General features: G+C 43.1%; 1 protein-coding gene across 1 annotated transcript; it reads right to left on the reverse strand.

Annotated features, from left to right (window-relative positions):
* Positions 1-4,329: 4,329 nt before the first annotated feature.
* On the reverse strand, positions 4,330-13,650 carry TEKT4 (tektin 4). The gene is made up of 6 exons (XM_065645068.1): positions 13,117-13,650; positions 8,440-8,510; positions 7,563-7,706; positions 6,451-6,673; positions 6,021-6,175; positions 4,330-4,546 (listed from the first exon to the last, which is right to left on the reverse strand). Exons 1-6 carry the CDS (start codon positions 13,648-13,650, stop codon positions 4,330-4,332), a joined length of 1,344 nt encoding a protein of 447 aa, XP_065501140.1.
* Positions 13,651-14,601: the final 951 nt, after the last annotated feature.

Raw genomic sequence — 14,601 nt, forward strand, 5'->3', positions numbered from 1 at the left:
AAAAAAAAAAGATGGGTAGTTCATTAACTTTGCAAGAGGAGAAGGTTCAGTGTCTCAGGCTTCCAGCTGGTGTGCAAATGGCAATGGAGAGGTTTGAAAGAAAGGTTGGGAGGGAGACCAAGAGGCAGCAACCACGGCTCCTCGCAGCCCCGTTTTGCCTCACACCATCCAGGATGCAACTTCTGCACGCCCCGGTCCAGCAGCCAGGGAGCATCTGGAGATGTCCCACCTGAGAAGGACATGCTGGCAAAGTCCTGCCCAGAGTCCTTTGGGTGCCCAAGGGTCATGGTGGTGGTTCCCCAGCTCCTCATCCCAAACTGGACACAATATTCTGCCTTTACCCGCTCGGCCAGTCTGTCATCTCCCCAACAGCAACTGGTGGATCGGGACTTTTCACCATCTGTATTGGTGCCTCTCAGCCCTCTGACTTGGATCCAGAAAGCTTCAGGGTAAGAAATTCACACCTCTTGGCTGCTCTCTGCTCCATCCACCTCCTGCCCGTCCTTTGGCGGTGAAGCCAAAACAACGTGGGACTTGTTTTGCTGGTACAATGTGCTTTGTTTACCATTCTTGAAACACACACACACAGACCTAAGAGCTCTTTCACGATTGCAGCCCGTGACTAATTCATATAGATGGGAGTTCAAAGGCTTTGTGATCCCCAACTCAGTTTTGCAGATTTGAATTTATCTTTGGGCAAGAGCCGGTGGCATAAAATGCCACGAATTTTGACTCAGGAGAGCTCTCGTCCTGCGATTACTGGGCAGATAATGTTCTCGGTGGTAGAACATCTATGGGAACATGATGTGGCTTGACCCGACGCCAGCAGAGCTGATGCAATCCTGCACACGCTGGGGCTGCGCTCCTAAAATGTGCTACGGTCTTGTGTGCGTCGGATCTGTAGAATGCCAAACCAAGGAGCAGGAGGGAGAGCTGGGGAATGGCAGCCGGCTGCTCAGCGACATTCTCCTGGTGACCCATCTTTGTGATTCCTCGTATGTAGTTTGGCAGAAAAAGTGGGAAATATTGAAAAGATGAAGGCAAAACAGCCATCAAAGTTTGTGGAGAGGAAAGGTCCCCATGCTGGGAAGGACAGAGGTGCTAGCACTGATTTCAGTCAGCAAAACCCAGACATTAGCAGGAACTGGGAATATTTCATAATAATTAGTAAAATTACAGTTTTTATTTTTTCCAGTAGCAAGTATCGCTCCCTTCCAGGTTGCTTGTGTTTTGGTCTCTGCTGTTCTGCAGTCTCTTCTTTCCCTGGCCATGGAGAAAAAGAAACCAGGTGCTTTCTGCACATATTTCAGATGGTTTGGTGCTGCTTTGTTTTAAACAAATTATAAAACCATTGATTTGGAAGACATCTCTGTCCCTTAGCATGAAAGATCTCTGGCAGCACTATGAATTTTTAAAGGATGAAACAATCAATATTTTAAAGAAATAAGCAAAATTTCTCTCCCTCTTCAGAGTTATTTCCTTTCTGGAAGATTTTTTTTTTTAATTCCCCAAATTACCCTGTGATGGACATTTTGGTCTTCTTGATTAACTGTGCATGACTATGTGAAAAGGTCATTCCATTTTCCTGGTGTTACTGGCTGTCTATGTGGCTATTTACCATGTAGACCGAATTAAAGATCAATCTTCGAAGCAGGTATTGTTTGTACCATGTGTCAGGGGTCCAAAAGCAGAGACAGACTCTTCTGCAAAATCTCACCTGGGCATCTTGGTGCTGGCGTCTGCCACTTTGGTACCGAATTTTGTAGTGACCTGCGACACGGTACAAGGCTGAAATTATCAGACAGTTGTTCTAACCTTCAGTCTTAGAGAAAATCAATTATTCATTATAAAAATACTACACAAGTATTATCCTATTTCTCTGTAACCTTATTTGCTCCCCTTGCAGAATGACATCTGCTCTTAAGTAACAAACACGTTTTTAATGGGTCTTCGTTCCTGTTTTTTCCTGAAATCCCTGTACCAGGCATTAAAAGGCATCATTTATCACACCATTAATTTGTTCCTCTACCTGCAAGCAGATGAGAAAACCCTCAGAGTTTCCAGAAATTAAACCTTGTCTTCACAACCAGCAATCTCTCAGGATAACAACCGAAAAAATCCTGATTAAGTCAAAAAGTCCACACTTCTCATACAGACGAGCAGGTAGATCTCAAGACAATCGGTAGCTATAGCTCACCTGTGACCAGCTAAAACACCTTTTAAAATGTTTCCTGGTAAATCCTCCGCTTGAAAATGAATTACAAAAAATTAATATAAAAACATAGTTACATGCTAGAGCAGTGGCTTTAATTATTATTATTGTTAATCAGTAATCAAAGAGGAAAATAATTGCTGAAACCTGAAGGCTATTGCATCTGATCCTCACTTCTACAACTTGTGTTCACCTATTACCATGTGAATAGGGCAGTGATTACACTCCTGCGCATGGGTGAGGTTTACTAGAGCGGGGCTTCCCTTGATTGGCCTAAAGCAAGGACAGACTAATTTAGTTCACAAAGGTAAATTAAGCTGATAGGCTTTAATTAGGGAAAGCTCCATTACAACCCAATATGGGGCACAAGGTTATTTATACTCAGCACAATCTCACGGAAGATGACAGCACTTTAATTTCCCTCTCTCTCATGCAAAACTCTGGAATCAAAATCTTTGTTCTGGGTCCTAAATGACCAAAACTCTTTTAGCACCACAGCTCTGAATACTGGAACATCCGTTAAAGCGATTTGTTCTTCTGGTGCAGCTAAAGTCAGTTTTATACCCAACTGCGCAGTGACGTAGCTGCACACAAGGTGTTGATCCACCTGAGATTGGAGCATGAAGAACGGGTCAGAACGTGCTGTCAAGAAGGTGCTGCAGGTGTTTTAAGAAAGGCAGAATGAAGGAGAATGTTTTCAGACTACAAAAATGATCTTTCGTGACTGTTTTACGTTCTGTGCACAGAAAAGAATAGTAGAGCCACGTTACTTTATTTTTTTTAATCTACATGCCATTTCTCTCTAATAAGGATTCAACATCCAGACTATAAAAATATCATAATGTAGAGGAAATCTATTAAAATCTGAAACAAAACTCTTGAATACAAAACCTGTAAAACAGAGGTTTGGGTCAAAAGCCCTGAGTGCCACAGCTGGTTTTCGAAGCAACAGTAACAGCTTTTCGCAGGAAGGCAATTGCTGCCCAGTGCTCGGCACATCCTGAGTTAGGATGATACAAATCGCTGTCTGGGAGAAAAACAGAGGCTGATGGCCTCTCCTGGCTCGATAACAGAGCAGGGCTATTCAGAAATCTGCTTTGGATAGGGGGTTTTTTTTTGTATATTTTGCCTTTTTTCCTTCCTCCCCCCCCACCGCTCCTTGATCGGCTGCTTTTTAAAAGCAAAAACCTGTAATATAGGAAACCATAATGGAATTCTGTTCCGTGTCATCTTTCCCCCTTTTCTGACACATGTCACATATTTAACCGAGTGGCCTGCTAAGCTAATGGATAAATGACATTTGTTACATTGCTCTACTGCAGTAGATGAACCTGATGTGTTCTCCATTATGGGTAATAGTTCAAACACACGCGTGTTCCAGGGAATTGTTGGAACAGATCAAGAGCTCAGTCCAACATCTGAGTGCTTAAGTTGAAAGTCATGATTACTATTCACAAGCCGTTTAGTTTTTTTCTTTTTCCTGAAAAAAAAAATGTTATTGACTTGAAGGTTAAAAACCCTTGGCTCATTTGCAGATGAAATAAGCAGGTGTCACAGACTGGAAGTGCTTTTTCCAATAGTCAGATTGTCATCTAACCTCTGCAAACTTTTTTTTTTTTTTCCCTCTAATAATGTTTGAGCAGCTTAAAAGTCTATCATCTGTTTCTTTGCTGCTCATGTGATCTTCTATCAGGCAAGCAGTTTTATTGCTCTCATTTCAGGCTGCCTGAAAATGCTAAAAAGCTATAAATGTTATATTTACATCTCTGTTTATTATTGTTACTACCCACAATAAATACCCCCTAACATATTCACTTATTAGGGTGAAAACTCCAAATATCACACGCTGTTCAAATTATGCATATATGATGTAGATACATTCTGGATGTAATGAATTACCTTTAAGCTGTTCTAAACTCACTATAAACATCTGCACTCAGACTGAACTTTTAAAGGCAAGACTCAAAGCCCACGATACAACTAATGCATTTTAATCCAAATAGAGGAAAACAACAGTGAATACAGTACTTCTGTGTATAATACTATCCATGTATTGCACATGAAAGATTCTAGACTACATTTTTCTTCCAGACTTTGCATGGTTAGCACAGAGATTACTACTGGTAACCTGCTAATTTCAGAGCAACAGGGTAGCGTGTGCGATGGGCCATGCACTTTTGCCTGTCAATAAAAATACTGTTCTTTTTCACAGCTATATCTTTTTCTAAATCCATCCGTGTGTCTTCCAGGTTCCTCAGAGTCTGTTCAGATTCCATCAGTTTTTTCTTCAGGACTGCAATGGACTCCGTTAGTTCTTCAACTTCACTGATCAAGCTGAACAGAATGACATTAAATAATAAAAAAATTATCAGAAGCCAGTTTGTGTTCAAAGAGACATATGAACTGTAATGGGAATAAAGATCAACAGCTGTAGAATCATAATAACAAAAGACCTCAGAGAGGTCCTGCGCACTTGGTCAAAAGCAGAGTTCACTTTCACAGCTTCTGTACATGATTTAGGTACTTCCAAGAATGTCTTTTGCCACTAAGCACAGTGGAACTACCCGTCCTCACCTTCTCCCACTCTGTAGGACAGTTGTACTAAGAATTCTAGGACAAAAATTGTTAAATAAGTCACCCAGTTTCACTGGATCAGCATTTTGTTAAGCCTGGTTTTGCTATCCGTTCACTGGTATAAAACTCATTTATTAAAGATGAAACTTGCACCAGACATCAGAAAACAGTCTTTAAAAGCATACAAGCCTTTTAAAGAAGCAGCGGGACACCATTTTAAAAAATCAGCTAACCATTTTAAAAGAAGCCCATCATTTCAGCTGGAAGTCCGGGAGGGTGAGGTGCCTCAGTGCGATCTGCCTGCAGAGTATTTGCTTCCTGGGAAATCGAGACCCCTGTGTGCTCTGCAAACTGAGTCACTACACACAGAATAAGCCCGGCGATTAAACATGTGCCCATTCAGCAAAGGACTGGCGTCTACGTGTCTTTAAATCCCATTAAAGGCAATGCATATACTGAAAAGCGTGCACATGGATGGTTTTCTGGATCAGGACTTGAAATGAGTGTGCCTGAGACGCTATAAAGCGTTTGGATTAACTAAAACTTCTTCCTCACCATATAAAGAGCAGCATATTGGCTTTGAACGGTGGGCTACGAGGGCACTGTGAGCCTGCAAAAGCTGATTCCCCACTTTTCCTAAGGGCAGGAAAATGTGAAGGAGGAGAATCAATTACAAAGCTTATAATGAGATCGAAACCGACAAATGTGACATTCAGACCTTTCATTTGAAAGGATTTGTTGACCTCCAGTTTTAAAATGGATTATTACTGAAAACCAAATGCCATGAGCCAAATGCTTCGTAGTCCTGAGGACTTGTCTCAGGCTGTGAGTTTGTGCAGCTCGTTTACATTCTCAGCGCTTGATGCATAATTCACCCAGCACACAAGTCCACCTTGTGGTGAGCTTCTGCTAACAGCAAGAGTTGCAAATGATCCATTTGCTGTCAGATTTTTTTGGATCGTCTAAATCAAAAAGAAACCGCACAGTTCAGAGGTGAAAGCACAGAGACAAAAGGCAGACTTGAGTCTATGGATTTTCTATTTGCGAATATGTTGGGTTAAAAAGACATTTTTCTCACCGTGATTTTGGTCAACTGAATTATTCCTGACTTATAGCAGAAGCTAACCTAGTAATAAAAGCTAGAGGCCATGTGTTGCCAAAAAAGTGCAAAAGCTGTCTAACCTCACTTCTGGATAGAATGGACCCCTTGGAGGACTTGTTTAATAGTGTTTACCTGAGTTGTGCTTCATCTCTGCAGAGCTCTACGTTGGACCTAAAAGACCTGTCATACAGCCTTGTTTGAGCAACTTTCATCGGGGCTTCCTTGTCTTTGATGGCTTGTTTGAGAGCAGCGATGTTCGCTTCCTGATCTCCGATCTCCCGAAGCACCTAAAGATGATGTCCAAGAAAAAGAACCATTTAATAGAAAATGCACATTGTGCATGCTGTACATCTGTTCATGGTCCTAGTGAGGCAGTTATAGTTTTGGCCTCCTATTTGGCCATGATATAGAAGAAATAGAAGTACAGAAATAGAAATACTCTTATCAGATACCAAGCTGACACAAAATTGTGTTCTGTACCTGACATGGACTAAGATATTTTTCCTAGAGTCTCAAATGAGACTGTCACACCTGTAGCCAGCATTTCAAGAGGAACACTTACGTTTTTCAAATGATACTCTAGCTTGTGTTTTGTATCCTCCAGCTCCTCGCAGCGTTTGGCAAAAGCCTCGTTAACAGTATCACATTGCCTCCTCAGGTCCTCAGATACGTCATGAAGGATATTGTCAATCAAGACACGAAGATTGCCAGAAGCCAGTTTTTCTCGTTCTGCCCTATAGATGTTGTCATGAGTGAACTTGGCCCATGTCTCTGGTGTTGAGGCACTGGAAGAAAAGCGGAAAGTCTATTAATACAAATAGGAACCTTGCGCTCTTGTTCAAGTTGCACTTAAGACAATCTGAAGCTGTTTCTCTCCCTACAAAAGTGTTGTCCACCACTGTTTCTTTTTGCTGCTGCATGCAGTCTAGACTTAACACGAAGGAAGAAGACTAATTCTTTATAAAATTAACAAACTCTCATTCAGCTTGTGGCCTCTGAGGGAAGTAATACATAACAAAAAAATCATACAAAGTCCTTCCATTTGTAGCTAGTACTACTAAGGCAAAAAAAAGTATATTTATTCTTTTTTATGCAAGCACAAGCAGTTAAATGACCAATCTGTAAATAAACAGATTAATATATTCAAGCTTTACAGTCTGTGTCTACTTTGAAACAAAAAGAAACACTATCTCTGGTTATACTTTGCTATGTTGAGCAGCAGAAGGAACGACATAGGACTTGGGACACTGCATCATATGAAAATGGCCTGAAAGGAGAGGGGGAAGCAGCAAAATTTACTGTAATAGTCATCCCCTCTGTGTGGAAGCAGCATGTGCCTTTCCCAAAAGAATGGCATGCCTGCCGGTGTCAAGCGGTGGGTCTCAATGGGATTTAGATCAGGCTTTAAAAGTACAAAGCAAATTAGTTCTGATAAAAACTTCCACTAACTCAGTCTGCATATGGTGAACCAGCTTCGCCATGAGCAGCACGCCGTGCTGAGAGGGTTGCACCACCTTCACTAACCCTTAGCTGTTTTAAAGTTATGACATTTTAAGTCCAAAGCAGCAGTAACTACACCTTTAATTCAGAGCAGCATTACAGCTTTCACTGATGCAAGGATGTATTTTATCTTACTGGGGTTATTTGTGGAGGATAATGACAGGAACTGCTCACCTCTCTTCAAACTTCACCGAGTTAGGATGGAACTGGACGTTGGTGCTCTGGTTATTGTATCTTCCACATTTATCGTCGATGTTGTACGTTTCAACTTTGTCTGACCAGTCCCTCTCACAAATCTCTTTGTGATCTCGATTTAATCTGAAAAGTCATCAGTGTTAGTGGAAAAAAAAGTACAATTAACAAGACTGTCACAAACGCCTGTGAAGCTGGGCCCTGAGCTTTTGTCTTTCAAAGAACAACGAGAACAGAAACTTTCGTCCTGAAATCCTAACAAAACACTCTCACAACTATCTGCTATACCAGCAAGAAGCCTGATGTGTTGACCACTACCCTGAACCTGAGTCCCATGTCACCAAATTAACCAGAATGACTTCAGGTTACCCAAGACTGTGGGTTCTTATCAACTGTTAACACCAGATGTCACTCTCACCTAAGGAATTAAAAAGATTGTGCTGGTAGATAATAGTACTAAAATGCTCTTAAGAGAGTTATGAAAAGTGAAGCCTAAACTCAGATTATCCTCATACTTTAATTGATATAACAGAACTACTTTAAATTATTTTGTGTTTATAGACATTCTTTCTAAAAACAATATTTCGTTTATCTCATAGAATAGCACAAATTGGACCAGATTTTAAAAAAACCACCAAACCAACAACAAAACAACCCACGACTAAAATACCAATATTTCCCACAGTTAACTCCTTCATATTGAGGCACTCTACTTGAAAATCCTGAAGTTTCATCACTGAGTACCTCTTCTCAGGTTTAAATGCAATGCATGTGGCTCCACTGGGCATTGTACCCCTATATGTCAGGAATTATTTAGCTATATAAATTAGCTACTAAGGTATCATGAAAAACATCTTACTGCATCTGGTTGCTAGCTTGCATCAAAGTTCTCTTCAAAAGCTCCTGGATATTTCTGATAAGTTCAGCTTCCTAGATAAAAACAGTGAGACTTCTAGGATATCCAGAACAGATTTATATTATATTATATTATATTATATTATATTATATTATATTACTATACTATATTATATTATATTATTTATATTGTTTTGTGTTGGGTAGTGCATCTCCACGTAAATAAAGAGACAATCTCCTGTGAGTAATGTGCACAATTTCAAATGAGAAAACCCTTCCTTTAGCAATTAAGGTCTCTCACATGGAAGAAGTGAAATAGCACAAAACCAAAGAATTCCCTTGTCGAATGACCTAAACTAAAATTTTAAAACTGATTCCCCGTCGAGGAGATATGCATTCAAATATGACATTTAAAACTGAAGATGCAGTTCTCATAACTAATGGCAGTTGAAGATGAGTTAGAGTGGATGAGCAGGCATGAATGACAATGAATTTTCAACATTTACCTACTAAATGATTTCTCTTAAGTTTTAGAACAGGTAAAAGGTGGGTTGGATGGCTGGGGGGAGCTGTGGCACAAGGCTGAAGTTGAAGATGCTTCGATCGAGGTCCCTCGGTCCCGCTGGACCGATGGACATCGCGGTACAACCCACGGGGCCCGCCCAGACTGTGTGATTTCAACCACCAAAATGTGGGTGATTCCACATTAAAATGCTGGGGGCAGATCTGGGTTTTGTCACGGGGCAGACTGGGTGATCTTTATTTAGTCTGTGCGCAGAACTGTGCTGGCAATTCATTTTATGGCCCAGTCCACATTAAGAGAGTAAAAGCAGGATAAAGAGTTTTACTCGCTAGCAGCTTTGCTGGCTCACAGGATAACAGAAACTTAGATTTGCATTTCTTCAGCTCATGAGAGGACTCGGTGGATGAAATATCTTTTTATTTCGCCTTATTTTTCACATATATGTCTTCATGTGCTGTCTATTAAAATGAAATACTGTCACATTTGAAGTGATCTTGGCTTCTTTTCAGCTGTCTTCTCCATGGCTAATACTACTAATAAACTTCTGTTATTATAAATGGTTGTCAATTAACAGGGAGAGAACATTTTATAGTTTAGCGTGCCATTTATTTTATTACAGTATTCAATGTTTACGATGCAAAAGTTGGATTTTCCTCAAATCTAGTGATAAAACCATCCCAGCTCATGACTTTGTAAGTCTCTAATTAATGGTGCAAAGAAAATGTTTAAGAGCAGATGTTTGTGCCTTCCGTGAATTTATAAATTCAGGGGGTTTTTTTGCAGCCTGTCTTTTTACACCGGTGACTTGCAGATGTCAGTGATGTCTAAATACAGCACCCAGGGCCAGGATAACGCAGCGAAGGAGCAGCTGGTTTCTAACTGCCCTTGATTACAAATCCATCCATCCATCAGCAATAACGTGACACCAGACGTCCCACACACCAGCACCGCAAACAAAAGCAAATCAAGACTCTGAGTCAAATACAGTTCTAGGTTTAAAAAATGCCATAAATGTAAGTACATCTGCTGATGCCCAGTCATGTCTGGCACTCCATTAATGAATCCGGACACTGGACATGAGAAAATAACCTTGAAATGCAGAATATATGCAGCTGAAACAGGATTTATTGGCAGTATACCACCATGCGGCAAGTCCTTTGCTCGGGCTTACATTTTCAATATTAAATGTATGCACATAAACATACTGAATTGCCACTAAACTGATGGAAAGAGGATTCAGAGGAGATGTCATATGGGTTATGAAAGTCAAAAACCTCATAGAAAGCAGATGCATGTACTGCTTTTAATGAATTCAGCTATTTCCAATGCAGGAGCACAAAGAAATAAAATTATTCTCTTTAAGAGATTTTATCTTGATTTTAGTCATCTAATATTCTTCCTTATTGAAAAACAATTGTGTCTTTCTGCTTCTTTTTCTTAACTAGGACTTCATTAAGAAAAGATGAATATGCTGTTAAGTGGAGTCAATGAATTTCCAACTAACAGCTGATTTTACTGTGCAGGTGAGGAGCTTTCACTTCAATACCCTCATCCCTCATTCCAGCTGTGGCTATTTAGTGGTGGGATGTATCACAACAGGTGATTTAAATATGACTCCATGCTGCAAAGCAAATGGGACAGATGACTTGAAACCAAAACTCCCTAAAAGAAATAGATGGTGTGCCAAAAACCAGGAAAACCCCAGATCTTCTTTGAATGCATAAAACCTTCACCAGAGAGAGTTCTTTTTTGCTTTGTGAGTCATCTGAAGTGGTTCCTACTGAACAGATAATAAAAGTGCAATTAGATGCAGAGATTACAAACTGCTTGTATATATGTATTCAATGTTGTCTTTTTAAATGTCATCTGCCAAGGGGCTGCTGAAAGGTGGTTATTTCACCTCAGGGAACCAGGAAATGTGCAGAAAGCTGAAAGCTGGTAGGAGAGGAAGAATTTCAAAGGAAGGAAAATGCCCTAGAATATCAATTAACTGTGAAATTAAAACCTCAAGGAAAAGAATGTCTGTTTCTTCACATAGCTGACTTTTGGAAATAATTTCTTTTTTTTCCTCAGTTTTTGCATAGTAAGAAAACAAATTGCTCCTGAGCTCCCTTGCATTACCATTTGTTAAGAGAGTCAAGAGCAGAAAGTGACTGGACAAGGAAGCGGCATTCAGAAAAAGTACGTCAGTACTTTAGTGATAAAATTTGCATAGCTCCTCCAAATAAGCAAACGCTGTAACACAGAGCTACCAGTGAACTGGGCCATTAATGTGGACATCTGCGCAGTGAACAGTCTGAATTCATGGAAGAGCAGCTCTAAGTGTCAAGAATTATTAGTCAGTTTTGGAAAGAGTAAGAAATACAAGGTACCATCCGATTTCTTCCAGTGGAAGAGGTGTAGAGCATAGCTGCAGCTTAAAGAGGCAGCAAAGCCACATTTTAACATCTATTTGCAAACATTCGTGCCATAAAATCTATTCCTCTGTGAAAATGGGAAGGATTTCCTCAGATATTATGCACTCCTCTTCCTTCTGCGCTGCAAAGGCCATTGGCATGGCAACAAAGTCTTCATTTCTCAAGGGTCCATCTGCTGCTGGTACACAGGCCTCATCTGAACCCACATCACTCCTTTTTGCTGACATCCCACTTGGCTGTTGACAGTCTGTCCTCATGAGCAGACAATCACAATTTCAGGTGAAGAATTAGCAGCAGCAGCAGCAGCTGGACTTCTGAGCAATGCACAAACTATTCTCTGATATCAGGAGGAAAGAAATACAGGACAGAAATCCTGCCAGAAAATGTTTTTTTGGGGGGTAAATCTTACATTTTTTACAGACTTCTCTAAAACATCAGCAGCTGATGAAATTTTTTTTTCTGTAATCTGAATCTTGTAACAATTCACACACTGAAGTATCCTATATACCACCTCTCACATTTATGTTTTTGACTGCAACAACCTCTTAGGTATTGATTACAATTCACCCACTGTACACAATTCCCATTAAAATATTGCTAAATCCTATCACGCCATCAAATCTGTAAGTCTCTTCAATATTTTTCTAACAACAAATATTAATCGTCTGGTTTAATCAGTAGCTCATCATGAATCAACTTGCACAGTATATTGGATTCTGCAGGAAAATAATCATTAATCTGTTTGTGGGACACTAGAATATGTATCATTCCAGAATGAAAAATGACCAAGAATTTGTTCTTTGTAACATGTGCAGCCACAATAATTACATCAGCTTTGAAGGCAGCTCACATACAGTGCTGGATCTCAGGGACAGATAACAAAGTGTCAGCTGGAGCAAAGAGTCCTCCATGGGAGGAAAAGGGTCAAGCAAATTTCAGGAGAGTCTCGGGTTTGTTGGAACCAGCCTGTCAGAAACACCACCTGTCTGTGTCACCCAGCTACATTGTACAGTTTGGGGACACCTGTGCTGCTGTCCTGCAGGACGTTTAAAATGACGGTTTGCGTTGAGACACCGTAGTTCAGCGTTAGATCACCACCTTGTCGTCAACCTTGGCAAGACTACGGCATCAGACTCAGCAGTCAAAGGCAACGGCAGAAACTGCCACATTTGGACAGCCCGAGCATGGAAACGGGCAAGGAGCATTCCATGGTCCTGAACAGTCTGCTCATGTACTGTATTTTGAAAGAGTAACCTGCAGAGATGAGAGGACTTTAATCCAACTGGAGGCTAGGAGCAATTTAATGCCAGAATAGGATGCCCACCTTCGTTCAGGAAACCTCTGTTTTCATTTTGTTTAGATCTGGTCTGAGAGAGGGGATCTGGTCTCCTCCAGTCACACTCACATGATTTTAAACACTTTTTAAACAGGAGGATTTTAAACAATCCTCCTTAAACCTAAGAGTGACAGAGAGAGTCCAGGCTGCCAGGAGGCGGCACTAGGGCAGAACATTCCTTCATGAGCTGTAGTTACCACCTGCTGACCAAGCTGCTCACTCTTCTAGAGACCAGAAACAGAGGCTGTGGAGTCTCCTTCTCTGGAGACATTCAAAACCTGCCTGGACACAACCCTGTGCGATCTGCTCTGGTGACCCTGCGTTAGCAGGGGTTGGGCTGGGTGATCCCCAGAGATGCCTTCAACCCCAAGCACTGTGATTCTGTGATCCCAACATCCTGCTCACCTTCAGCAACTCTCTTTCCACCTCGTCATTGACCAGATCCGGGGGTTGCCTCCTCTCCCGACACTGCAGGTTATCGGTGGCAATGGCATAGGGCACTTCGGTGGCATCCAGCGCTCTTTCCAGCCGCAGTTTCTGGGCTGCCAGAAGGTTGGTCTCGGCATCGAGGTCCTCGATCTCCTTCTGGAGCTCGGACTTCCAGAAGTGTGTGTTTTGCAGGCGGTGGCCCAGGGCGGCTGTGGAGTCCTGCTGGGCGCACTGGGCACGCTGGGCAGTGTACTCGGCCAGGTCCTTGGCCTCAGCCCGGTCATGCTCACCCTGCTTGCAGCCGGCGAAGGCCTTGTGGTACATGTCATAGTTGCTCTGGTGCCACTCGCCAGGCAGGTACTTGGCGGTGCGGAAGCCTGCAGTGGCCAGGCCGCTGGAGGAGTAGGCGCCCGTGTTCAGGGCCACCTCGGACAACTTCATGGGCAGGTCGGAGGCCGGTACCGACTGCGGCGCCGGCTCCTTGGTCATGAGGACCCCGGGCTGCGCCATGGCGGCGGCGGGGCCTCCCGCAGGGCTTGCCCTGCGTCCCGCCGGGCCGCGCCGCGTCCTCCCGTCGCCGGGGCAACAGCAGCAGCCAATGAGGAAGCGGGTCCCCCATTGCGAAGGGAAACCCGAGGCGGAACAGCCCGCCCCTCGTTACCTCACAGCGGTGACCACCAATCAGAGCGCGGATCCGCTTCGAAGGCGCGTTGGATAGGGGAAGCCGGCTGCCCGCACCCGCCTCCAAGCTGCTTGTTGCCATGGCGACGGGGACACCCAATTGGGAAGGAGCCGGGGGCGCGGGCGGTGTCATGGCGGCCACGGGGCAGGAGGCGCCGCCGCCCTCGGGCCCGGGACGGGCGGATTTCCTGAGGCAGGACTTGCTGCACGTTGTAACGTTTGTAATTCCTGCGTGCGTGTGGTGAGAACAATGATGCGCTGAAGCGTCTGCATCGCGTTCTGGCCCCTTTGTGCGGAGGAACTGCCCTTTTCCAGCCGCCGCGTGTGTGCGGTGACGCTTCCTCCTGTTCGTTTGGAAACACGAGAGGATCCTGACAGGATTTCAGATCCATTCCTGCCCAGCGAGGGTGGAGGTGAGGGGGGCGCCCTGCGAGCGCCCAGGCCCAGCAAACCCCTCGGGCAGTAGGAGGCCCCAGGGCCCAGTGCGAGGCCTGTGGCCTCTGCTGCAGTTAAGCCATTCAATTTAATACATTTTTGCACCTCATTCGATTTTTCCACCCAATGTTCATCCTTAAAGACAATTTCTGTGACTCAGGCCTTGCCGTGGATGGGACGCATGTGAAATCCAGCTGCTGCGGCACCCCCTGTTTAACTTTCGTCTGGGGGGACGCGGCTTATGCTTGAATTACATGGAATTTTGGGGGGGTTGTCATCACTGTGCAACAAGGAAAGGAAACGAAAGGAGAGGCTGGGAGGCAGAGGCGCCTCTTCGGAGCCCTC

Source organism: Caloenas nicobarica, chromosome 14 (genome assembly GCF_036013445.1).
Source record: "Caloenas nicobarica isolate bCalNic1 chromosome 14, bCalNic1.hap1, whole genome shotgun sequence".
Taxonomy (NCBI): Eukaryota; Metazoa; Chordata; class Aves; order Columbiformes; family Columbidae; genus Caloenas; species Caloenas nicobarica.

Excerpts from the sequence above, each read along its gene's own strand:
- TEKT4 (XM_065645068.1), bottom strand. The coding sequence starts at position 13,650 with ATGGCGCAGCCCGGGGTCCTCATGACCAAGGAGCCGGCGCCGCAGTCG. Across the intron at positions 7,707-8,439 it reads CAAGCTAGCAACCAGATGCA|ATTAAATCGAGATCACAAAG; the intron begins GTAAGATGTTTT and ends ATGACTTTTCAG. Across the intron at positions 6,176-6,450 it reads TAGAGTATCATTTGAAAAAC|GTGCTTCGGGAGATCGGAGA; the intron begins GTAAGTGTTCCT and ends CATCATCTTTAG.